Source organism: Eumetopias jubatus, unplaced genomic scaffold (genome assembly GCF_037043125.1).
Source record: "Eumetopias jubatus isolate StellerSeaLion01/CBP00866 unplaced genomic scaffold, mEumJub1_p1.0 scaffold_1, whole genome shotgun sequence".
NCBI lineage: Eukaryota > Metazoa > Chordata > Mammalia > Carnivora > Otariidae > Eumetopias > Eumetopias jubatus.
Genome location: NW_028274807.1, coordinates 71157686 through 71184395, shown reverse-complemented (window position 1 = coordinate 71184395; position 26710 = coordinate 71157686). Strand labels below are relative to the sequence as shown.

Below are 26710 nucleotides of genomic sequence, written 5' to 3'. Positions count from 1 at the left end.
TTCGCCACCCTCAGTAGTATATGAGTTCCAGTTGCTACTTACCTTCTCTGTGTTTGGCATATCTGTTTTTGGGTTTTTTTCATTATAGCCATTCTGGTGGATGGTAGATATCTGTTGTGGCTTTATTTTGCATTTCGCTGATAAGTAATTACAGGGAAAAATTACAAGGAAAACTTGAACACCTTTTTATATGTTTACTGGATATTTGAATACCTTTTTTGATGAAGTTTCTTAAAAAATATATTTTAATTATCAAGAAGAAAGCATTTTAGGGCGCCTGGGTGGCTCAGTTGGTTAAGCGACTGCCTTTGGCTCAGGTCATGATCCTGGAGTCCCAGGATGGAGTCCCGCTTCGGGCTCCCTGCTCAGCAGGGAGTCTGCTTCTCCCTCTGACTGTCTTCCCTCTCGTGCTCTCTGTCTCTCATTCTCTCTCTCTCAAATAAATAAATAAAATCTTTAGGAAAAAAAAGCATTTTACCTTTCTAATAAATACTCCCCCACAGTGATGATGATGTTATTCCAAGGGCCGTGCTTTGAATAGCAAAATTTTATTGTAGAGTTACATATAAGGATACGTGAAAGAACTTAAAGAATTTGATTGCATAACAGCTATCGGTAATCTTAAAGAATTTGAGATGAGTAGGAGAAGTCCCCAGAAAAGCCAGAAAAGAGATTTGTAGTAGCTTTAACTTTTTACTATATAACATGCCAAATATATTCAATAGTAGAAGAATAGTAAATTAAAGCCTGCAAGTATTCATTTACCCAACTTCTGTAATTGTCAACTCATGGTTAATTTTGTCTCTTCTATACTCCCCCTTACTCTCCCCCTTCACTCACTCCATTGCAGTAACTAATGTTTCTCTCTTTTATGTATTAGAGATTGTAGAGTACAATACTAATCCTAATACAAATTTATAAGAATTTTTTTTTATGTGTCATTCCTACTTTGGGGAATGAATTTTAAGGAAATAGGACAAGAGATTAAAAAGTTGTATAAATGAAGACATTCCTAATTATTGATGTTGGTGGAAAACAATTTAAAGCAAACTAAAATGTCTGAGTAGTAAGTAGTAAGGTAAATTACGATTCATCAGTTCAATAGAATATTATGCAACAATTTAAAATGATTGTTTCGAAGTACATGTAACATGGGAAGAAATTTTTAAATACAATTTTAAAAAACTTCATTTTGCATGTGCTTGTCATATGTTATTCAGTCTCACAATTTTTAATGTCCCTGCTGTATTTAAAATATTTATAATCATAATTAAGAAAGTTATATCCTTATACCTGAAACTAATCCAACACTGTACTGTATGTCAGCTATACTGCAATTTTAAAAAAGGAAGAAAGAAAATTATATCTTGTCTTTGCAGGTTAGAATAACAGACTTATTTTTCACCATGACAGCAGTTCAAGAACTATTATCTTCATTTGAAATCTTACATTCTACCATTCTCAGAACTTTTCAGTAGTGCATCTTGATTTTAGGAGACTCTGTGGGTGGTATGGTACAGCAGATATTTCTCCTCAAGCTGTTTTCTTACCCCTTAAAATTTTTTTTCGTTTGCCTCACATAAGAAATTTAGATTTCTCTTTCTCCTGTGGACAGTTTTGTTTTTTAGTTTTTATAATTTATTTTATTTTATTTTATTTACTCTCTGGAGATACTTATCAAGAGAACATTCAAGATTACATTTACATGGGAAGAGTACCTGGTGTTTACGGAACAATCAAGTTATGAAATGGGGTCACTTTCAAGGAGAGGCCAGGCAATTTGCAAGTAGATGTATTTGCTTTATCTTTTTTGTTTTGCAAAGCAGCCAGTGTCAATTTTATCAAAACAGAGCTTCTCAGAAATACTAGTCTATTTTAAAATACAGTCCCACCTTCTAGAATTCCCTTCCGTTTGACTTTTTTTTTGGAACATATGCATCTATGACATCTAAAATGTTTTATCTGTATGATCTCAGAGACCTGGATTTTCATTTCTCTTCAGGAACAAAGAAGCTGAACTAAAAGCAAGATCATTTATTTTTTTAAGATATCCCTTCATTAAAATGGGCATCTGTTTGCTCAAATATAACTTATCTCTTTTGTCGGTCATTACTGTTTCATAAATTAAATGGTGCCAACTGCATTTTCTCTTTTTGGGTTCTATGTCTACATTTGGACCAATTTAGGATCACTTTGCCCTCTTTGTCATATTCTACTTGATTATTTTTCATAGATTTTGTTCATAAACTGTGTTGTACAGAAATGGAGCATTGTCCTTAATTACACAATTTCTTTCCTTCCTAATTCATATTTAGGGGAAAAAAATTTTCAAAGAAAATCAAAAATGCTTTTTAAAAATTCTTTGACTATGTGTGATTTATATCTCAACATTTTGTAATGTCGCCTTGTGTTTATTTTGATAATTTGCTTTTTTAAACTCATGACACTGTGTTTTCTTTATTTTTTCCATTGTCCTGCAATTTCAGAGCATATAACTTCTAATGCCAGCGATAGTGAAAGTAGTTACCGTAAGTGTTTTAAGTTACTTTTCTTTTGTAATCACGAGTAATATATATCCTTTGGGAGTTTTTTGTCTTAGTGATGTATTCTAAAAACTGAATATCAGATGCTTAACATTTTAAAATCAGAGCCAAGTAAAATTCTGAATTGAAAAATAAAGTCATACTATGTACAAAAGTTAACAAAGTTCCAAAATTATAAATAAAATTCTAAAATCCTCTTTACAAACAGTGCTATTTGTGTACATAGTGCGTGCATGTGTGTGTGTGTGTGTGTGTGTGTCTTTTACAAGAAAATATCTAGTTAAATGAGGGGTAAACTTGCATTTTGCCATTTTCTTTAGTAAATATGTTTTTAATATGAGCATTAAAATGTTTTTCAAGGGGTGCCTGGGTGGCTCAGATGGTTAAACATCTGCCTTAGGCTCAGGTCATGATCCCAGGCTCCTGGCTCAGCGGGGAGCCTGCTTCTCCCTCTCCCCCTGCCTCTCTCCCCCTGCTCATGCTCTCTCTCTCTCTCTCTCTCAAATGATTAAATAAAATCTTTTTAAAAAATTTTTTTAAATAAAATGTTTTTCAGTAGTGGTAAATTATAGTTAGCTTTATTTCCTTTTTTATTCTTTGTCACCAGTAATGATCTAGATCAAGTTATTGTTTACTACCAGCTTCTGGTGAACCTAAACGATGAAGGAAAAATTTTCAACAGTTGCTCATACAATAATACTGATTTCTTTTTTGGTGTCCTTATGTTACATTTTTGCTATTATATTGTTAAGTGAACTGTAAGCATCTGGAGTTTTTTAATAGATTTGGACATGGTAGGAGGGGGGAGTACATGAATATTATCAGTTGTACCTTAAAATTAAAATTGCTTTTCTAATTTTTTTTTACTGCTGTCTAATATGAAAGTAATCTTGATTACAGATGAGTATGGCTGCTCAAAAGGTCCATCCTGTTAATATCAGTCTCTGATATTTTTCATGTTGACAATATATACTTTTAACCCTCATTCGATTGGTTGTTGTTTTTTGCATAATAGTTACATAAGGATTTTCTTTTTTTGGTGTGGGAATGTGATTTCTTGTTAATGTTTTATTAACATATAATCAGAACTCACCATAGAGTAGTTGAGTAACTTTCTAGACTTAAAAAAAAAAAAAAAAAAAAAGGTAACGAAAGTATATACTGTCTGTCTCACCATTTGCATGAATTGTTAGGTGTGGAATATTCAAGTTGCATGTTTTTGCTAATATGTAAACCCTGTTTTACATATAGTGTTTTTAAAAGCAGCTTGTTAGGTATGTTTTTTATATATTATGACAATAAAACAGTAAAATACACTTTCAAAGCAGGAAAGAATACTTTTAAAGCAATGAAATACACTTTTAAAGCCAATATATGAGTTTAAAAAATCTACAGCTGCATATGTATGATATAAACCAGTGCCAAATTTAGTGAAAAAGTTGTTATAGAATCTTGATATTCAAGGAGAAAAATCCTCAAATATGTTATCCAACATTGATTGTTTTCATTGAACTACTTGAAGTAACAGTCCTTCCTAGTTTGTTTTCTGTACGTGTGTGTGTGTGTGTGTGTGTGTGTGTGTGTGTGTGTGTGTAAGAACTGGAATTTTTAAGTCTTTCAGTTCCTTTCCCTGAGTCAAGATACAATTTGTAGAGTTTTTTATTGACGATATTCTTAAGCTCTAAACCTTTAACTTAATCTTAGAGGATTTAACTTCTAAAGTGCTTTCAAATCAAAGCAAAATATATCTTATTTCATTTGCTATCTATGTGATTCATAGTTGGAGTGGGAAGGGAAGGATTTAGTTTTATCCAAAGCTTTTTTTTTTTTGAAGATCTAATTGGCTTTTTAAGCAATTAATGAATTGTGCAGCATCCCATTCCAGCAAGTAGAAGGGAGCACCCTTATCTAAAGCTTTTTAAATTAAATGAATTTATTTTTTAATTGAATAAATGAATTATTAAAGCAATTAGTGAATTTTTTTCATCAGTGAAATAGTGACAACAGTTTTACCTTTACGTTACAATTTTATTATAGTTATAAATAAAAATTATATATATCCTGTTAAATATTATATCTGGTGGGACCAAAACATCAGCATATTCTTAATAGCAGTAAATTACATAAATACTCACATATGGAGAACTTTTCATTAAAGTACTTATCTTTAAGAGACTTAATAGTTCTTAGCTTCTAAATAAAAAGTAGTATCACATACATGACATCACAAATGAAGATTTTAAATAGATCTAATGATAATGTAAAACACAGGATAACAGAAAGGTAGTTGTTAAATAGCACATTTATATTCTGCTTTTACATTTATCAGACTTATCCTTATGACTTCATAATTTGCTACTTTTTTAACTTAATCTTCCCATAAATAAAGTACCTTTTTCTACATCTTTGCTATTCTCTGAGGAAAGTCCTAGCAATTTATATGTTATGTATGAAGAATTAAATTAGCATTAGTTATCTTAATAGATTTTCTCATCTGTATTTTGACTAATAGGTGGTCAAGAAGAATATGTCTTGTCTTATGAGCCAGTGAATCAACAAGAAGGTTTGTGAAGCCTATTGATGTTTTATAATCTTCTAGAAAAATATACTTCTTAGTTTAAAAAATAGGTCTAACTCCTACCTCAAAATAATTCTATTAGAATTTTGTTAATATTTTTTTCTGTAAGTATATATACAGAAATTTGCTATATGTATTTTATGAAACATGGTTTAGTTCACAGTATGTTGAAATCTAGTCATTTTATTTTGTTTTATAATGCTGTTTTATTTCCTAAGCAACTTATTTCTAGTGCTCATGATAGTGTCACTGTCCTTCAGTGACCCTTGTTCAAAATTTTGCAAACATCTTTGATCTTTCTGTTTTTCATCTCCCTTGTCCAGTTTCTAGGCCCTATTTATCTTCTCTCATATCTTCCTTATTTATAACCTTCTTTTCATCCTTCCTACCATAATGTTAATTCTGGTTCTTACTATCAATCTCCCTGTTTCTAACATGATCCCTTACAATCCAGTGTAAGGTGTAATCCACTTCTATTAGATCATCTTTCTAGATCACGACTGTGATTATATCAACTCTTATGCCCAGTTTCTTTTTTGCCCTTCTTTGATCTGCTTCCTACCAATTTCTACTTCAAAAAGGATCAGTAAAACACTAAACTGTGTTTTCTCATTTGTAATGAGGTGATATTAGCAATGTATAGAAACACTGCTAAAATTCTGGATTTAACTTGGTTGAGTTATCAAGTGTATGACTTCCAACGGGAGACTGACTTGTTTAAGATCTTAGTAAAGGTTTATAAACTAGCAAGTTAGGCATCCTTGATGGGAAAAGAAAAAATTTTTAATATTTTTAATTTTTAATTAGGATAGTTTTGTTCTGTGGTCTGAAGTACATTGATATTTGTTGAGTATTTATTCCTTTTAACATGCAGTTTATCTTTATAGTAAATTATACTCGACCAGTGATCATATTGGGACCTATGAAAGACAGGATAAATGATGACTTGATCTCAGAATTTCCTGACAAATTTGGATCATGTGTTCCTCGTGAGTAGCCCACATAAAAATTGTTAATTATTGCTCTTAACATTTTGTCATCATGTGTGGTAAAAGTAAACATTACCATTTTTTAATGGTTTATACTAAGTTATCAGGTATTCCTGCGTATTATTGTCCCTTTTTAAATTTCAGTTAATTGCCATTGTGTTGAACTTTACTATTATTGAAGCAGAAAGTGGATTTGTTGTGTTTAATACTAAACACTTCCTCAAGTTATTTTCTGTTAAAGATACAACTAGACCAAAACGAGACTATGAGGTAGATGGAAGAGATTATCATTTTGTGACTTCAAGAGAACAGATGGAAAAAGACATTCAAGAACATAAATTTATTGAAGCTGGCCAATATAACAACCATCTGTATGGAACAAGTGTTCAGTCTGTGCGGGAAGTAGCAGAAAAGGTACGCACCAGGGGTGCCTGGCTGGCCCGTTCGGTAAAGCATGCAACTCCTGATCTTGGTGTTGTAAGTTTGAGCCCTATGTTGGGTGTAGAAATTACTTAAAAATAAAAGCTTTAAAAAAAAAGAAAAAGGCACCAAAGTGATCCCAGAATATAGTTTCTAATCTGATTGCCTTTGACAGTATAAAAGAATGATGGAATAGAAACTTCTAGTTCATATTTTTGAAAAAATATATAAGTTATAGCATTGATCATTTTAATTAATGTTATGAATTTATTCAAATGAATATTTGTGGCTTAGAAAAATGCATACAAAATGAAGTAGATCAGGGGTACTAGGTGGCTCAGTTGGTTAAGCATCCGACTCTTGATTTTGCGCAGGTCACGATCTCAGGATCATGAGATCGAGCCTCACATCAGGCTCCACACTGGGCATGGAGCCTGCTATTTTAAGGTTCTATACATTTGCTAGACATAGACCTTGTATTTTAGCAATAGCTTTCTAACATCTAGCATAATTAAAGAGCTAAGACCAGCAGTGTTCATCAATAAAAATGAACCAGATGTTCAAGATAAGTGTAGTTGCTCCTATAAAGAGACTAGACAAAACTTTCTCCTGGAGAGTCATATTTAATTAACAACAATGTAAAAAATACTCAGCAGTACTGTAACAGCAACAGATTTTCTTAAAACATCCTTCAGAGTAGTCTGATGATACATTGACATTGGGTTAAAGCAGTTTTATGGTGAAGCCAAAACATTGTTCTCCAGACACACTGCTATGCTTAAATTACTTTTTGGGCCTGGAAAATAAACATCAACAAATTGTCTTATACCTTTAAAACTAGTAGTTTAAGACCCAGTAATGGAATACCTATAAAACATAAAGCAGTAATTCAGCATCTCAGTTTTCCATCTGTAAATACTACTTTTTTTATATGAGATATACTGTAAGAGGTTTGGTTAGCTCTGATCAGTTTTAAAAATTGAAAAAATGGAGATGTCCAGTGATGCCAAGAGTTTGGGAAAATAGGAAATCTTAGATATTATTAGTGGGGATATAAATTGATAGAACTTTTTTTTTTAAAGATTTTGTTTATTTATTTGACAGAGACAGCGAGAGAGGGAACACAAGCAGGGGGAGTGGGAGAGGGAGAAGCAGGCTTCCCACCGAGCAGGGAGCCCAATGCGGGGCTCGATCCCAGGACCCTGGGATCATGACCTGAGCCGAAGGCAGACGCTTAACGACTGAGCCACCCAGGCGCCTCAGAACTTCTTTTGAGAAGAGTTTGGCTCATACCCTGTGACTTAAAAATTTACTTCTTTTTTTTTTTTTTAAGATGAGAGAGAGAGCACGAACAGGAGAGGGAAAGGGAGAAAGAATCTCAAGCAGACCCCACACTGAGTGTGGTGCCTGACTTGGGGCTGGATCTCACAACCAACCTGAGCCAAAACCAAGAGTCGGATGCTTAACTGACTCTACCACCCAGGTGCCCCTCAAAAATTTACTTCTTGGTATCTAAGTAGAAATTTACTCAAGAGGATCATGTATAAAGGTGTTCATAGTAGCTCTTTATAATAGTGAAAAATTGGAATCAACAAAGGGAAGTGGTAATTATTACTTACTCATGCAGTGGGATATGGCAGCTAGAGTGAATAAACTATAATATTCACTAGAGAGGTGTATCTACATTAATAAATCTCAAAAAAGAAGATACACAATATGATACTATTTATATAAACTAAAATAACAGAACAGTCTGTATAGTTTATGGATACATATTTAGTAAATATAAAAACGTTCATGGGAATGATACACATCTACTTCAGAAGTATACATAGACACTATACAGTGGTTTTCCTTTGGGAGGAGAAGGAAAGAAATTGTACCTTTAGCTTTATTTATAATGTTGTATTTCTTTTAAATTTTTTAAAAAAGTAAAACTGCATCCTCATCCTACCTGAAAGATAATGTGCAAACTTCAAATTACTGACAAGCGGAAAAGTAAACACCAAGTCACAGCAAGTTAGTTTTTTTTTTAAGATTTTTATTTGTTTGTTTGTTTATTTATTTATTTGACAGAGACACAGCGAGAGAGGGAACACAAGCAAGGGGAGTGGGGGAGGGAGAAGCAGGCTTCCCGCGGAGCAGGGAGCCCGATGTGGGACTCAAGCCCAGGACCCTGGGATCATGACCTGAGCCGAAGGTAGATGCTTAATGACTGAGCCACCCAGTCGCCCCTAAGATTTTTTTTTTATTTGACAGAACAAGCTGGGGGAGCTGCAGAGGGAGAAACAGGCTCCCCCCTTGAGCAGGGAGCCCGATGTGACCCTGGATCCCAGGACTCTGGGATCATGACCTGAGCCAAAGGCAGGCAGTTAACTGACTGAGCCACCCAGGTGCCCAGCAGCAAGCTATTTCTTACGCAAACCATGTAGAGAAGAAAATATCAGAAAGTTCCACAAAGTAGAAATGTTACAAATAATACTCTGATCACAATGCAATAAAGCTATAAATGATTAGAAAATTAAAAACAGGCCCAGCAAACTAGAAATTTTAAAACTGTTAACTCTTATGTGAAAGAGAAAATACAAAATAAAATTACAGATTTTCTTAATAATGAAAACAGTACATATCAGAATCCATGGGATACATTTAAAACAGTGATCAAAGGAAAAGTCATAGCCTTAAAAACTTCCAAGCAAAAATGATTAAGAGTAAATAAATGCCAGGTGTAAAAGGCTAGAAGGAGAGAAAGGGAGGACATAATGTAAATAAAAACAAATTATGTGATAAGCAGGAGACAGGAAATAATAAAAATCAGAAAACGGGAAAGCAATATATAAAATAAGTAAAACCAAAAACTGGTTATTTGAGAAGATCAAAGTCATTGATAAACCTTTAACCGGACTGATCAGAAAAAAAAGGAGAAAAGGCAACAAATTACCAATATCAGGAATTAGAGAGATGACAGAATTTATAAATATTAAAAGAAAAATCATAAAATCATCTCCGTAGTTCAGGAAAAGCATTCAGCAAAATCCAACACCCATTAGAAACATGTCAAGAATATCCATTTTTACCACTTGTTTTCAGCATTATAGTAGAGGTCCTAGCCAGTGCAGTAAGTCCAAAGGAAGTAAGAACAGTTGTCCAGATTGGAAAGGAAGAAGTAAAGTTGTGTTCATTTGCAGATGATATGATTGTCTATGTAAAAAATCTGATAGAATCTACCCAAAAAACTACTAGAATTAATAAGTTTAGCAAGAATGAAGGATACAATATAATTCATTATACAAAAGTCAGTTGTATTCCTATGTACTTAGACCAGTCATAAGTTGAAATTTTGAAAAACATTATTTACAGTGGCATCAGAAAATATTAAATACTTAAGAGAGAAATCTAACAAAAGACTTACAGATCAGTACACTAAGAACCACAGAGCATTGCTGAGAAAATTAAAGACGTAAATAAATGGAGAAATATATCATGTTCATGGTTTCTAAGCCTTAATATTACTTAGACGTCAGTTGAATTGACGTCTGGTACAACCGCAATAGAAAATGGCATGCTAATTCTAAAGTTCGTAAGAAATGCAAAAATTTAGACTAGCCAAAACAACTTTGAAAAAAATCAAAGATAAGAAGGGCTTACAGTACTTGATTTTGAGACTTATAAAAATACAGTAATCAAGATAACTATTACTGGCATGAAGACAGGTAGATCATCAGGACATACTAGAGAATCCTTAAATGGACCCACAGTATATATGGACAACTGTTGACAAAAGTACAAAGGCAGTTCAGTGGAGAAAGGGATAGTCTTGGGGTGCCTGGGTGGCTCAGCTGGTTAAGCGTCTGCTTTTGGCTCGGGTCATGATCTCAGGATCCTGGGATCGAGCCCTGCATCGGGCTCCCTGCTCAGCAGGAAAGCCTGTTTCTCCCTCTCCCTCTGCTGCTCCCCATGCTTGTGCTCTCTCACGCACTCTGTCAAATAAAATCTTTTAAAAAGAAAAAAAAAAGGGGTAGTTTTTTCAACAGATGGTGCTAGAACAATTGACTAGCCATTGCCTCACATCATATACAGAAATTAACTAAAAATAGGGTGCCTGGGTGGCTCAGATGGATGAGCGTCTGCCTTCAGCTCAGGTCATGATCCCAGGGTCCTGGGATCGAGTCCCGTGTCGGGCTCCCTGCTCCTTGGGGATACTGCTTCTCCCTCTGCCTCTCTCTCTTTCTCTCTGTCTCATGAATAAATAAATACAATCTTTTTTTAAAAAATTTAAAAATAGATCAGAAATGTAAAGCCTAAAACTAAAAACTTTGTAGAAGAAAACAGAAAAATCTTCATGACTTTGGGTTTGGCAAAGATTTCTAAGATAGTATACCAAAAGCACAATCCATAAAAGAAAAAATAATGACAAATTGGATTTCATTGAAATTAAAACTCTGCTCTTGAAAAAACTCTTAAGAGAATAAAAAGGCAGGCCATATACTAGGAGAAAATATTTTCAAATCCTATATCTCATGAAAGACTTGTATCCAGAATATATAAAGAACTCTTGCAATATAATAATAAAGACAACCCAATTTAAAAATGGGCAAAGTATTTAAAAAGACATTTCTCTAAAGAAGATGGCCAATAAACACATAAAAAGATAATCAGTCAATAGGGAAATGCAAATTGAAACCATAATGAGGTCCCATTACACACCCATTAGAATGACTAAATTATTTTTAACTGACCATTACCAAGTTTTGACAGAGATATAGAGCAATTGGAACTCTCATACTCTACTAGGTGAGAATATAAAATGATAAAAGCACTTTGAAAAACAGTTTGAGAGTGCCTGGATGGCTCATTCAGTTACTCATCCAAATCTTGATTTCAGCTTGGGTCATGATCTCAGAGTTATAAGACTGAGCCTGGCATTGGACTTACACTGGGCATGGAGCCTGCTCAAGATTCTGTCTCCCTCTCCCTCCGCCCCTCCCCTACCTACCTGCCATGCCCCATGTGTGCAGGCGCTCTCTGAATGAATGAATGAATGAATGAATGAACGAGATTTAAGAAAAACAGTTGCCTAGCGTATGATCCATTTCTGGATATTTACCCAAGAAAAAAGAAAGCATAGGTCCATACAAAGATACCTATGATAATAGGAGACCAGTGGTTGCTTGGAAAAGGACTAGAGGGAGAAGTTTCAAAGAGGCATGAGGAAACTTTTGAGGGTGACTAATATGTTTATTATTTTGATTTTGATGATGATTTTAGGGTATATACATATGTCAAAACTTAAATTGTATACTTTAGGGGCGCCTGGGTGGCTCAGTCGGTTAAGAGTCTGCCTTCAGCTCAGGTCATGATCTGGGGCTCCCTGCTCAGCAGGGAGTATGCTGCTCCCTCTACCGCCCACCCCAGTTGTGCTCTCTCTCTCAAATAAATAAAATCTTTTTAAATTTTTTTTTAATTGTATACTTTAAATACATGCAGTTTATTGTATGTCAGTTATACCTTAATCAAGCTGTTTAAAATAAAAACTGACAATCTTCTTGGTGCTTTGAGGGGAAAGAGAACTTACAACTAACTTTATCCTTGATGAACTACTTAAATGTTTTGTCAACTCACATATACTTTTTACAGTAAATATAATTAATAAACGGTTTTTTAAAGAATTTAAGGTAGAACATAGAAAAATAGAAGGTGTAGAAAAAATTAACACAATAGACAAACCATGAACTGACCTGATTTTTTTAAAAAAGGAAAAATCACAAATAATAGAAATGACAAGGGGACATACCATTGAAATATTATGAAATCATAAAAGACTACTTTGTATATCTTTCTATAAATAAATTTTAAAACTTGGTTGTGATGGATAATTTTTTAGAAAAATGTGGTTCACCGAAATTGACCTATTAGAAATGGAAAATTTCTTTAGAAGAAATAGAGCAAGTTATCAAGGAACTACCCCACAAAGAGCACCAGACTCAGATGGCTTCACAGGGAAATTCTACCAAATATCAAAGGTTAGATTGTTCTAAAGCCCCCATAAACCGTTCAAGAGCATTCTTTTTATGAAGCAAGTATAAGATTGATATCTAAGCCTGCTGGAGACAGGAAAAATCATAGACCAATATCACTTACAAATATTAATGCAAAAATGTTAAATATTTTTAGTAAACAGAATCCAGTACCATATTGCAAAAATAATACGCTATGACCAAATGGGATTAAAGGAATTTAAGGTCAGCTCAAAGTTAGGAAATTAATTAATGTAATCTTCCACAATCTAAAGAAAAAAATCATATATCCATAGATGCCTAAGAAGCTTTTGGTAGAATTCAGTACCCTTCCTGGGGGGAGAAAAACTGAAAAATACAGAGATTGGTGTTATATTTTTAAAAAGGAGAAAGAAGAGAGAGAGATTGAGATGGATGAATGGAATCCTTAATAGGAGAAATATGAAGCAATTCCATTATTGAGGAACAAGGCAAGGATGTCCATTATCTCTATTGCTAGTCAACATTGTACTCAAGGTATTCATTGTACTTGAGGCATTAGTCAGTGCTGTTAAGAGAAATCAATTAGAGGCATAAAAATTGAGGGGAAAAGTAAAACTATCTCTATTTTCAGATAATAGTATACCTGGGAAACCATACAAAATCTATCACAAAATATCATAAAATTATTTTGTAAAATATAAATTCATTATAAAACTAAAGACCATTATAAAATGAAAGATACTTTAAAAAACTAGAGTAAGGTTAGCAGTATATAAAATTAAGATCTAGTGCTCGTGGGGCACCTGGGTGGTTCAGTCAGTTGGGTGTCTGACTCTTCATTTCAGCTCAGGGTCGTGAGATCAAGCCCTGCTTTGGGCTCCGTGCTCAGCAGGGAGTCTGCTTGAGATTCTCTCTCCCTCTTCCCCTCCCGCCTTGCTCTCACTCCCTCTGTAAAATAATAAATAAAATCTATAAATAAATAAATATTCCTACTAATTTGAAATTGTTCATTGAAGTATACTTAAGCCCTTGGATTACAGAATGCATTATCATGGGCACCTGTGTGGCTCCGCTGGTTAAGCCGTCAACTCTTGATTTTGGCTCAGGTCATGATCTCAGTCTGGGGATCAATCCCTGCATGGGGCTCCGCACTGAATGGGGAGTCAGCTTGAAGATTCTCTCTTTCCCTCTGCCCCTCCCCCTGCTCACATGTGCTCTCTCTCACTCTCTAAAATAAACAAATCTTTCTTTAAAAATGCATTATGAGGCAGTACCTGATTTAAAATATGTTATAATAAAATCTGTTTGATAAGTTAGGATTATTATCCTATTTAACATGGAAACACTTTTCATAAAGATAAAAATCCAAATGGCCTTTGTAAGTGAATATAAGCATGTCAGAAAAATGTCTTAAATCTAGAAGTGGGATTCCCAATTGCCAGTTTGTGATAGTTTTTGCTAGTCCCCAATAAAATGAGAAACAGATTAGTGGTAATGAGGTTTTATAAATTTTAAATTCATTCCATTTTAAAGATTCTCTTTCATTTTAGTCTTTTTTTTTAACCTTGTTGATTGTATATTCTTTTATGAAATGATAATTATGGTAAGATGGTAGCTTAGGGCGGTTGTTTTTCTTGGCAAAATAAAAGTTAGGAGCCCCATATTGGTTGCCATTTTGAGACTGATCTATGAAAGCTAGGAGTAAGGGAACTGTATTTTCATTCCTTTTTAAATGTAATATTTGAAAATGGAAATTAATTATTCATAGTCATTATTCATTGTCTTCATTTCCTCTCTGAAATTTGCTAACAGAAATGACAAGTTTGCTTAAAGTGAACAGGATCCAAACGTATCGTAATCCAGATATTGTATCTGTAGGAAATGTACCTTTGATATAATTGAAAATACTTGGTTCACTTGTTTTTCTTCTTTATTTCCTCTATTTTAGGGCAAACACTGTATCCTCGATGTGTCTGGAAATGCCATAAAGAGATTACAGATTGCACAACTTTACCCAATCTCCATTTTTATTAAACCCAAATCCATGGAAAATATCATGTAAGTATAAATGCCTAAGGCACAAGCCTCTAAGTACAAATCCAGTCTCTGTCACTTATTAGATTGGATAGTTTACTTCCCTGCATCTCAGTTCCCTTATCTGTAAAATGGAGATAGTAATCATATACTCACTTCATAGGGTTATTGTGAGGATTAAATAAGCATTCTGTGATACTAGCTATCATCATCAACAGTAATACACTAAAGTGTATAAGGTAACATGTATTAGAATTTTAAGTCTTAAGTAGTCACATGTGGCTACTAATTACTGAATGGGGGCAGTGGAGCTCTGGGTAACCACTAAAAGAATAAAATAATGTATAACTACTTACTAATAGCAAAAATCAAATTTAAATAAAAACTAAAAGAAGATAAGAGCAAATAGAAACATAGAACAGATGGGACCAAAAGGATACAGATGGTAAGATGGTTTAAACGAACCCAAATATTTCATTAACTAAATACTAGACTAAATGGTCTGATTAAAAGACAAGGATTGTCAGAATAGTTGAAGAAAAAATAAACTAGATGTTGCCTTTGTAGGAGAGGGAAAAATTCTTTTCTCTCTACTAGGTGTTCACTTGGACCTCTGTAACAAAATACAGATTAACATACAAATTTATTTAATTCAAGTTTTGTGTGACATGGGAGCATTCATAAGGAAATGAAGACCCCAAAAGACAGTTAAACTTGAACATTTTTATACTAGGTTTGGTGACAAATGGATAGTCATAGGAAAATGTGATAGTACCAAAGAATATAAGCTAAGAGCAGCAAACTAGGGAAATTTAGCAAGGCCTGTTAGTTCACATTCTTCTCAGTGTCCCTCCATCTTTGGAGATAAGGATGTTTGCTTCCTCCAGGTATAGGAATGTCACCTCTCACATGAGGATCTTTGAACTGCCTCAGGGAAGGTCATTCATATACCTGCCATTTTGCAAATTCCTTCAGCTTAAAATATTCAATATGCCAAAGTGCCATATTTTGGAATAGTGTGTTAGGATACCCATCAACTATATGTTGCTTTCATAAGACACACCTTAAATATTAGGCTATGGAAAAGCTGAAAGTGAGAGTCTAGAAAAAAGATACACTGTACAAACATTAATCAAAAATAAGTTTGTTTATATTGCTATCAAAGTATATCTAAAGGCAAAAAATTATTACTAGCCATAAAAATGGACATTTCATAAAAATGAAAGAAAGGTTCGCTCCATCAGGATGGTATATTTATACATTTGTACTTATAATACAGTCTCAAAATATGTAAAGGATAAATTGATAATTATACAGGAAAAAAATAATTCCAGAATCACAGTGGGAGAGCTTAACAGATCAGGAAATACTTGAATAAGAAAAGAAACAAAAAAACAGTATGGATATGGAACACCAAGTAAAAACTTTACCTAACTAACATATGTAAAAAACACTACATTCAACATCTGCAGAATTTACACATTAATTTCAAATGCACATAGAACAATTACCAAAACTAATTATATGCCAAGCCATAAATTTCAGTGATTAAAAACAAATATTCTCTGACCATGGTGAAATTAAAGTAGAAATCAATAAAAGATCACTAGAAAATTCCCATATATTTGGAAATTAAGCATTTGACTTCTGGATGGGTCAAAGAAGAAATCACAGCATAAGTTAATAAATGTTTTGAACTAAATGGTAACAAAATTGTAAGTAAATGAATTTGGAGTATAGTAGCCTTGGTGATGGAAAATCCACAGCCCTAAATATTAGGAAATAATGTAGGAAGTCAAATAAATTTTAGCAGTCTAAGGTCTTGAGAAATTAGAAAAAGACCACTGAAACTCCAAGAAAGTAGAAATACAACAAAAGAGAAAACAAACATGTTAGGATCAACAAAATCAAAAATGTTTTCTTTAAAAATACTGTATACAGTTCGTGAGAAAGATCAAGAAAAGAAAATACAGAAGGCATAAATAATATCAGGAATGAAAATGGGATATCACCACACATCAGATAGATCTTAAAAAGGTTAACACAAGCAACCCAATAGAAAAATGAGCAAAGGACTTAGACCGTTCATGAAAGGAGATATCCAAATAGTGAATAAACGTATGAGAGGGTACTCAAAAATGGAAACACAGGTTAAAACTATAATGTCGGGGCTCCTGACTGGCTCAGTCAGTAAAGCAGGTAACACTTGATCTCAGGGTCATGAGTTCAAGCCCCACTTTGGACGTGGAGCCTACTTAAAAAACAGAAACAAAAGAAACACAAAAAACCCTAATGTCCAAAAATAGCTAAAATGAAAAAATATCAGTTGTTAGCAAGGACATGGAACAACTGAAATTCCTAACACTGATGGGAGTATAAATTGGTACACCCACACTGGTAAACTATTTATAGTATCTCCTAAAACTGAACCAACACATAACTAAAGATCCAGAAGTCTCATTTCTAGATATGTACTCAACAGAAACGTTTACGTATGTTCACCAAAGACATGTACTATATTGCTGACAGAAGTACTGTTCAAAATAACCAAAAAACACTATCCAAATGTCCATCAGTGAATACATAAATTACGACATACTTAGACAATGAAATATTCTACGATAATGAGAATGAGCCATCTCCAGCTACACACAAAAGTATAGAAGAATCTCACAAACATAATTTAAGTAAAAAAGCAATCCAGACCTAAAAGTATATATAGTCTAGGATTCCTTCTATGATTCCAGTATAATCATTGCTTACAGAAGTCAAATGGAGGTTACTCTTTAAAGGTAGGTAGGTGACTGGAATGAGCACACCCAGATTCTGGGGTTACTGGTGTAATGTTCTAGATCTTGATCTAGGTACTAGATGGTACATAGGTAAGTTTAAGTTGGTTAAAATTCATCCAGCTGTATATTGACGATATTCCTCTTCTATGTTTGAAAGTCATACTTAAAAAAAATTTTTTTCCAAAGCTAAATAATAAATATAAACAAAATATATAAATAATATACATAATATAAATAAATATAAATATAAACAAAAGCTAAATAATACAAATATTACACAAATTCTTCAACTAAGTTTATGGACATTATTTTAATACCAAAACCTGACTGAGACCTCATAGGAAATGAAAATGGTAGGGGGTTGAGTTAGCCTGGTGATGGGTATTAAAGAGGGCACGTTCTGCGTGGAGCACTGGGTATTATGCACAAACAATGAATCATGGAACACTACATTAAAAACTAATGATGTAATGTATGGTGATTAACATAACAATAAAAATTAAAAAATAAAAAGAAAATGGTAAGCCAGTCTTAACACAAATATAGATGCAAAAATCCTTACCAAAATACAAATAAATTGAGTTCAACAATTAATTTTTTTAAATAAGATAAAATAACCAAGTTGGGTTTATTCAAGAATGCAAGGTTAGGGGCGCCTTGGTGGCTCAGTCGTTAAGCATCTGCCTTCGGCTCAGGTCATGATCCCAGGGTCCTGGGATAGAGCCCTGTGTCGGGCTCCCTGCTCCACGGGAAGCCTGCTTCTCCCCTGCTTGTGTTCCTTTTCTCGCTGTCTCTCTCTCTCTCTCTGTCAAATAAATAAATAAAATCTTTAAAAGAAAAAAGAATGCAAGGTTAGTGAAACACATAAAAAGTAGTGGTAGAGCTAGAGAAAAGAAGGAGTAAGAAGCACCAGGAATCCATTTCCCTACCCAGACACAATTGGACTTAACAGAATCTCAGAAGTAACTACTTTGGAACTCAGGAGTCTACTGAAGGGTTGCAACTTCCAGGGGAAGGTTTGAATGGTTAATTTTGGTTAATTTCAGCTTTTAGCCTGATAGCAGCTACGCATCTACCCACCTTCAGCCCATAGCAGGCAGCCATGCATGCCTTTCTTGAGCAGTTTGTGGGGACCAAGCTGGGCAATAAGGTTTGGTTCTCCAAATTTCAGACAACTGTGCTCTAATAGCTGATTGCTGCTTTTGGTTTTGGAGGTGCAGGCACAGAGGCAGGTAGCCATTGTCATTGTTGCAAGTCCCTACCCCCAGAAAAAGAACAAGAGTCTACACTCAAAACTAACAAAGGAAGGAAACAATAAAGATTAGAGCAGAGATCAACAAAAGACAGAATGGAAAGTGATAGAGAAAATCAATGAAACCAAAAGTTGATTCTTGGAATAAAAAAGACAAACCTTTAGCTAGATGGACTATTTTAAAAAGGTTTGAATTACTAAAATCTGAAATGAAAGTGGGGACATTACTACAGATTCTATAGAAATAAAAAGATTATAAGAGTACTATGACAAATTGTGCACCGAAATTTGTATAACATAGATGGTCAAGCTCCTAGAAACACAAACCTACCAAGACTAAATGAAAAAGAAATAGAAAATATAAAGAGACCTATAATGGCTAAGGAATTTGAATCAGTAGTCAAAACCTAACAAAGAAAAACCCTGGAGCTGGTGGTTTCACCAGTGGATTCACCGGTGAATTTTACCAGACGTTTAAAGAACTAATGCCAGTCCTTCTCAAACTTTTCAAAAAAAGAAATGAAGAGAAGGAAACACTTCCTAACTCATTTTATGAGGCCAGCATTACCATGATACTAAGGCCATACAAAGACACTGCAAGAAAACTACAGAGGAGTATCTTTTATGAATCTTAATGCAAAAATCCTCAACAAAATTCTAGCAAACAGAACTCACCAACACATTAGGAGGATTACACACCATGACCAGGTGGTTTTATTCCTGGAATACAAGGATGGTTTGACATATGAAAATTAATCAACATAATATACTGTATCAACAAAATGAAGGAAAAAATACAAATCATCTCAGTGCAGAAAAAGCGTTTGAGAGGGACACCTGAATGGCTCAGTCCAGTAGAGTATGTGACTCTTGGGGTCGTGAGTTTGAGCCTCACATTGGGCCTATATAGAGATTACCTTTTTAAAAAAGGCATTTAACAGCACCCTTTTGTGATTAAAAACACTTAATAAAATAGGAATAGAAGGAAGCTACCCCAATATGATAAAGCCATGTATGAAAAACACACAGCAAACATCCTACTCAATGGTGAAAGACAGAAAGCTGTTTTCCTAAGATCAGGAACAAGGCAAGGATACCTGCTTTTACCACTTCTACTCAACACAGGAATTGGAAATACTAGCCAGAGGAGTTAGGCAAGAAAAATAAAAGGCATCCAAATTGGAAGGGAAGAAATAAAATTTGTTTGCAGATGATATGATCTTATCTATAGCAAACCCTAAGGACTGCACATAAGAACTCTTAGAAGTAATAAATAAATTCAGTAAAGTAGCAGCATATAGAGTCAACAAAAAAAAATTGCATTTCTATACACGGACAGTGAACAATCTGAAAAGGAATTCCATTTACAGTAGCATCAAAAAGAATAAAATACTTAAGAATTAATTTAACCAGGGAGATGAAAGAAAGATTTGTACAGTGAAAACTACAAAGCATGGCTGAAAGAAAATAAAGGAGTTAAAAAATAAATGGAAACACTTTTCATGTTCATGGATTTAGGAGACATAAGGTTGTTGAAATGTCAGTACTACCCAAAGTGATCTACAAATTCAATGCTATGTTTGTCAAAATCCCAATGACATTTTTTGCAGAAATAGAAAAACCCATACTAAAATTCATATGGTATCTCAGGGGACCCCCAAATAGCCAAAACAATATTTTAAAAGAAAAAAAACGCGGAAGATTCAGGGTTCCTAATTTCATAATTCACTACAAAGCTACAGTAACAAAAACTGTAATATTGGCATAAGACAGATATATAAGACCAGCAGAATACAAAACTATAATGAGATGCCACCTCACACCTGTCAGAATGGCTAAAATCAAAAACAAAAGTGTTGCCAAGGATGTGGAGAAAAAGGAACCCTCATGCACTATTGGTGGGAATGCAAACTGGCACAGCCATTGTGGAAAACAGTTTGGAGGTTCTTCAAAAAAATTAAAAATAGAACAACCCTATGATTCAGGAATCACCACTACTGGGTATTTATCCAAAAATACAAAAACACTAACTCAGGGATGCCTGGGTGGCTCAGTCGGTTAAGCATCTGCCTTTGGCTCAGGTCCGGATTGGGATTGAGTTCTGCATCGGGCTCCTTGCTCAGCGGGGAGCCTGCTTCTCCCTCTTCCTGCAGCCCCTCTGCCCCCCATATGTACTTTTTCTGTCTCTCTGACAAATAAATAAAATCTTAAAAAAAAAAACACTAACTCAAAGGGATACATGCACCCCTATATTTATTGCAGCATTATTTACGGTAGCCAAACTATGGAAGTAGCCCAAGTGTCCACTGATAGATGAATGGATAAAGAAGAGGTATGTATATACAATGGAATATATATACGATCCAGCAATAAAAAAGAGTAAAATCTTGTCATTTGCAATAACATGGATAGAGCTGGAGATATGCTGAGCAAAATAAGTCAGAAAGACAAAGACCATATGATCTCATTCATGTGGAATTTAAGAAACAAGTAAAGGAAAAAGAGACAAACCAAGAAACAGACTTAACTACAGAGAACAAACTGATGGTTATCAGAGGGGAGGTAGGTAGTGGGATGGGAGAAATAAGGGATGGGGATTAAACAGTACACTTACCATGATGAAAAAAATTTAAAAGACCAGTGGAGTAGAATAGAGAAGTCACAAGTAAACTATTACATACATGATTTTTTATTTTTAACAAGGATACGGTGGGGGACCATTCGGTGGGGGAAAGGACAGTCTTTTCAACAAATGGTGCTGGGAAAACTGGGTATCTACGTGTAAAAGAATTGTGTTGGACTCTGACATAACACCATATACAGAAATTAACTCAAAATGAATCAGGGACCTAAATGTAAGACAATAAAACTCTTAGAAGAAAACATAGGACAAAAGCTTTACAACATTGGATTTGGCATTGGTTTATTGGATATGACACCAAATTCAGAGGTAACAACAACAAAGATTGGATTCCATGACTTTTTGTTTGTTTGTTTGTTTGTTTGTTTGTTTTTGAGAGCACAAGCAGAGCAGAGGAAGAGGGAGAACCAGACTCCCGGCTGAACAGGGAGCCCAACATAGGACTGGATCCCAGGTCTCTGGGATCATGACTTGAGCCGAAGGCAGATGCTTAACTGACTGAGCCAGCCTGGTGCCCCATATTTTAAAGTTGTGTATATCAGGGGCCCCTGGGTGACTCAGTCGGTGAAGCCTGTGACTTTCGATCTCAGGGTTGTAAGTTCAAGCCCCACCCATGTTGGGTGTAGAGATTACTTAAAATCTTTAAAAAATAATAAAATAAGGTTTTGTATATCAAAAGACACTGTCTACAGAGTAAAAGGGCAATCCACAGAATGGGAAAAATATTTGCAAATCATATATCTAATGGATTAATATCCAGAATATTTAGAGAACTCCTAAAACAAGAAGAAGACAACTCAATTCAAGAATAGGGAAAGGATTTGAATAGACATTTCTCCAAAGAAGATACAGCCAATAAGCACATGAAAAGATACATAGAGTTACTATATGATCCAGCAATTCCACTTCTAGGTGTATGCTGCTTTTTTGAATAGATACTTGTACATTCATGTTTATGGTAGCATTATTCCCAATAACTAAAATGTGGAAGAAACCTAAGTGTCTATCAGTGAATGCATGGATAAGCAAAATATGGCACAATTACACAAAGGAAGGAAATTCTGCAGTATATTCATGAATGATCCTTGCAGGCATTATGCTCGGTGGAATAAGCGAGTCACAAAGAGACAAATACTGCATGATTCCACTTTTATGAGCTACTCAAAGTGGTCAAAATCATAGAGACAAAGTATAGTAATGGTGGTTAGTGGGGGCTGAGGAGAGATGACAAAAGGGAGTTATTTTTAATAGGAATAGAGTTTTGGTTTTACCAAATGAAAACAGTCGTAGGGTTGGGTGGTGGTAATGGTTGCACAATAATGTGAAGATACTAATGCCAATAAACTGTACACTTAAAAATGGTTAAAATGGTAACTTATATGTTATGTATATTTTTTCACAATTTTTAATGAATCTTTTAAAATCCATGTAAGTGTGCCACATTAAGAGATTTTAGGAGTAAAAGTATATGATCATTTTAATAAATGCAGAAAAAGCATTTAATAAAATAAACATCCATTCATGACAAAAAACATTCTGCAAACTGAATAGGAGGGAATTTCCTTAATCCAGTAAAGGTCACTTATAAAATAGCAAAGCAAATGTTATATTTAATGAAGAAATATTGGAAGCTTTCCCTTTAAGTTGGGAACAAACTCTCATATACCCATCATCCAGCTGCAGCAATAATTATCAGCTATGACCAGTCTTGTTTCATCTATCCCCCTACCCATCCACACCAGATTATTTTGAAACCAGCCCCAGACGTTACATGATTTCATCCATATATTTCAGTATATATTTGAAAGATAAGAATCATGTTATTAGAAAACATCTCTCTGATGTCACACTTAAAATGATTTTTTATATCATCAGATAGTTCAGTTTTGTTAACGTTTTGTCTCATCAGTTTTGCTTACTTTTTTTTTTCAATTTATTTGCTTGAATCAAGTTCCAAATAAGATCTATTTGTGACAATTTGTTGTTAATTCTTTTAATCTATAGATTCTCCCTCCATAGCTCTTTTTTTGTTGTTGTTAAAGAAACCACGTCATTTCTTCTAGAGTTCTCTCTAGACTATATTTTGTTGAGTACCTTCTCATGGTGCTGTTTGATATGTTTATATGTTATCTTTGTTATCCGTAAATTGGTAGATAGATCTCTAAGTTTTCATCAAAGTGAAAAATACCAAATTAATGCTTAGTTTTTTTGGCTGCCTTGAGCCAATGCGAAAATATATTGAAAATGTATTGAAACCCTCTGTCAATCCGAGCATAAAGCTTAATATACTTAGTGACTGAATCTAATTTTTAATGACATTCATATTCTCAACAGAACTCAACTTTTCATGATTTTGTCTTATGTGTCTCTTCTCCTTTGTCATCTTTTTTTCAAAAAGTATTATAATGTACTAATTGCTAATTTCTAAATTTATTTGCATAGGGAAATGAATAAGCGTCTAACAGAAGAACAAGCCAGAAAGACATTTGAGAGAGCCATGAAACTGGAACAAGAATTTACTGAACATTTCACAGGTTGGCATCATGTGTGTCAGTGCCCTGACAGAATTTTGATTTGGAGCCATATGAACTGACCCATTGAACTTTGAACTATGCCCACATCTACCAGTAATTAATTACTCTGGTTAATACTATGTAATTAATATTGTGGTTTTCAGAATAATTCATCTAACCTAAGCAGTGGTGATGAGGAATCTTAAAAGTTAGTGTTTCTTAAGTGGTTCATTAGGACATACTAGACTGGAGAAAAATAGATTCAGACTTGATTTCTTCTGTGAAAATGACTTTGCTAATCTTATGCTTTATAAATTTTTATCCATTTTAATATATTATCTGTTTTAAAAAAATGAGTGCATAGCAATTCCCAAATAATCTCTCATTCATTTTGTCCTTTAAATTATTTTTCAGGTGTTCACCCTAAGTACATCAAATGCCATGGTGTTGTAACCCATGTGCTTTTTTTCTTTTTTTTTTTTTTTAATAATTTCAGACTTAGAGAACATTCACAAGAGTAGTACCAGGAATTCTCATACACTTTTCACCCGTATTTTCTAAATGTTAACATTTTAACCACATTTTATTTTTTTTCTGAAACGTTTAAGAGTAAGTTGCCAGCAGGTGCCCTTTTGCCTCTTAAGTACTTCAGTGTGTATCTACCAAATATATAAAACTAAGTAAAAATCACCAAATCTCACTTTTTGATGAATATTTAAAATAAAAATTCTTATATTTTTCAAGTAGGAAAATAAATGAGTGGCTATTACTAAGCAAACAATACATAAATGATCTCTTGCTGGGTGAGTAACTAGTTCTAAGATTTAGCTTCTATTTCACCAATAGTTGTTATGGTAAAGATAGATAATTAATGGAGGTTACTAATTTTGTTTCTGTTATTACAGCTATTATACAGGGAGATACTCTGGAAGACATTTACAACCAAGTGAAGCAGATCATAGAAGAACAGTCTGGTCCTTACATCTGGGTTCCAGCAAAAGAAAAGTTATGAGGACTGATGTTTCTCTGTTTCTCTTTTCCACAATCCATTTTCTCTGACACTTCTTTGCCCTTTCCTTTTGGAGTCTGTCTACAATACTCCTTCCATGTTGAGTCACATCCCACTCATCATGGTCTGCAGTTGTGCTTAGTTTTGACATCTAGGGTCTCCTTCAAGTTGTAGCATCTGTATTATTTTATGTCACTATTGGTTTGTGGCCATTTTTCAGAACTGAAGATGGAATGGCCTGACCAGCTATTAAGGATTTGGGGAGACTGGGAAATTGTGGCAAAATTCCTTAATGTTTAAGGGAAAGTAACTTTAAGAGATTTTCAGAAAAGCTTTATATACATTCTTTTCAAATTTCAGTATAAATGAAAGAAAAGTGGTGTAAATCAGTGATTTAGTAAACTTTGAGCAACAGTGCACGCTTAACTTTAATAGCATGGTTTGGCCAATATATTAACTCTCAAGTCCTTTTCTCAATTGACTTGTGTTATCAAAGCAAATATTTCATTATAGACAAATAAGGAAAATATGTTTTTTAATTTCAAAATTAATGTCTGCATTAACTTTTATAATTTCACAAGGGATATTCATTTTTCATAAGAGTTCTTCATGTCTTATTGTTTGAGGGTTTTTTTCTCAACACATTTGCTAGGAATAGCAGTGTTAAAAATGTTTTTAATCTACTTGTGCAGCACTGTTTATAGTGTCTTACAAAAGTTCATACATAATGATCATCACATTCTCTAAATCGAGGCCATGTTTAGGTGCTAGGGGAGCTCACCTTTTACACATAAGGTTGAGGAAACTTCATAGACATAAATACAGACAGAACAGACATTACGGTGGTGATGTAGTAATCATTATGGCAATGGAAAAGGAGTCCAGTTCATAGTCTAAAACTTTAAATGTATTCTTAGGGATCAGATTTTAATGAATATTTTACCCACAGTAACTGCCTATTTTGTTATAATAAAATATATATATATATATAAATATATATAAAACTTTCTTTAACTAAACTCTGTAACTATGGGAATTATTTTCTTTACATAGTTGCACACACACACAAACATATATATATATTTAAAATATATTTTTTCTTTGGCCACCTACTCTTAACTTTTTGTTCGGTTTTTAAATTAAATATTGATTAGACTTTATCTTCCTTAATCATGTGAACTGAAAAAGGGGGTATGGTGGTTGTGGAAAGAAACCTTTAGGGAAATTAGATTACATACAGAAGTATAGGCGTGTTCTCCTCTTTTCTACAAAAGTTTTCAAATGGTTCCTGGTTCTGTTTTGGGGTTTTTTGTTACTGTTGTTCTTGTCATTGGGTTTGGATTTGGTCTTCTGCCTCTCCTTCCAGCTTTCCTTTCACTAATAGGCAGATAAGCAAAAGCCTTGTGTGTGTTCCCCTCAGAATGCACACTTTCCACCTCTCGTAGCTGCTGTGCACTAGAGTTGCCCAGATCTTCATGGTGAGCAATTTTAAGAAACTTTAGTGAAAGGTAGATATGATTTCAGAAATCAACTTTTCTGGTCTTTTAATAATATTTTTTGGCTTCCCTTTGCTTTTTTGGAGTTGTTTATTAAATATGTGTTTTTCACAGCCTCCTCATTACAGTTTCTTATATGAGTACTGGTTTGTAAAGGATTATCAACATTATCCATTCCATTTATGAGAAAGAGGAGAACAGCTAATAAACTTTGTTGTAAAATCCATATGTTAAATGTGTCTTGAATTCTGAAAGAAAATATTGTTTACAAGCAAATATTTTCTTGAAACAACTTGGAGCATCATGTAATTTATAAACTGGATTCATGGGCCATTAGGGAACCTAATCAAATTTTCTTCTATAGGTTTTGGAATTGAGTATGTTGACACATTGAAATATATACTATGGCTATAACAATAATTATAGTAGGTTGTTACCAAACAT

The 26710-nt window shown here is 33.9% G+C and overlaps 1 protein-coding gene across 9 annotated transcripts in view; it reads left to right on the top strand.

Moving 5' to 3' along the window:
• Window positions 1-26490, top strand: part of DLG1 (discs large MAGUK scaffold protein 1) — a 257311-nt gene extending 230821 nt beyond the window's left edge. For all 9 annotated transcript variants that reach the window (XM_088024979.1, XM_088024980.1, XM_028100854.2 and 6 more), the window contains 7 exons: window positions 2487-2528; window positions 5056-5106; window positions 6009-6110; window positions 6352-6524; window positions 14478-14587; window positions 23691-23782; window positions 24667-26490. In XM_088024979.1, coding sequence (XP_087881105.1) covers window positions 2487-2528; window positions 5056-5106; window positions 6009-6110; window positions 6352-6524; window positions 14478-14587; window positions 23691-23782; window positions 24667-24773 — 677 coding nt within the window. In that variant the 3' untranslated portion in view covers window positions 24774-26490. The remainder of the gene's footprint in view (window positions 1-2486; window positions 2529-5055; window positions 5107-6008; window positions 6111-6351; window positions 6525-14477; window positions 14588-23690; window positions 23783-24666) is intronic.
• Window positions 26491-26710: the final 220 nt, after the last annotated feature.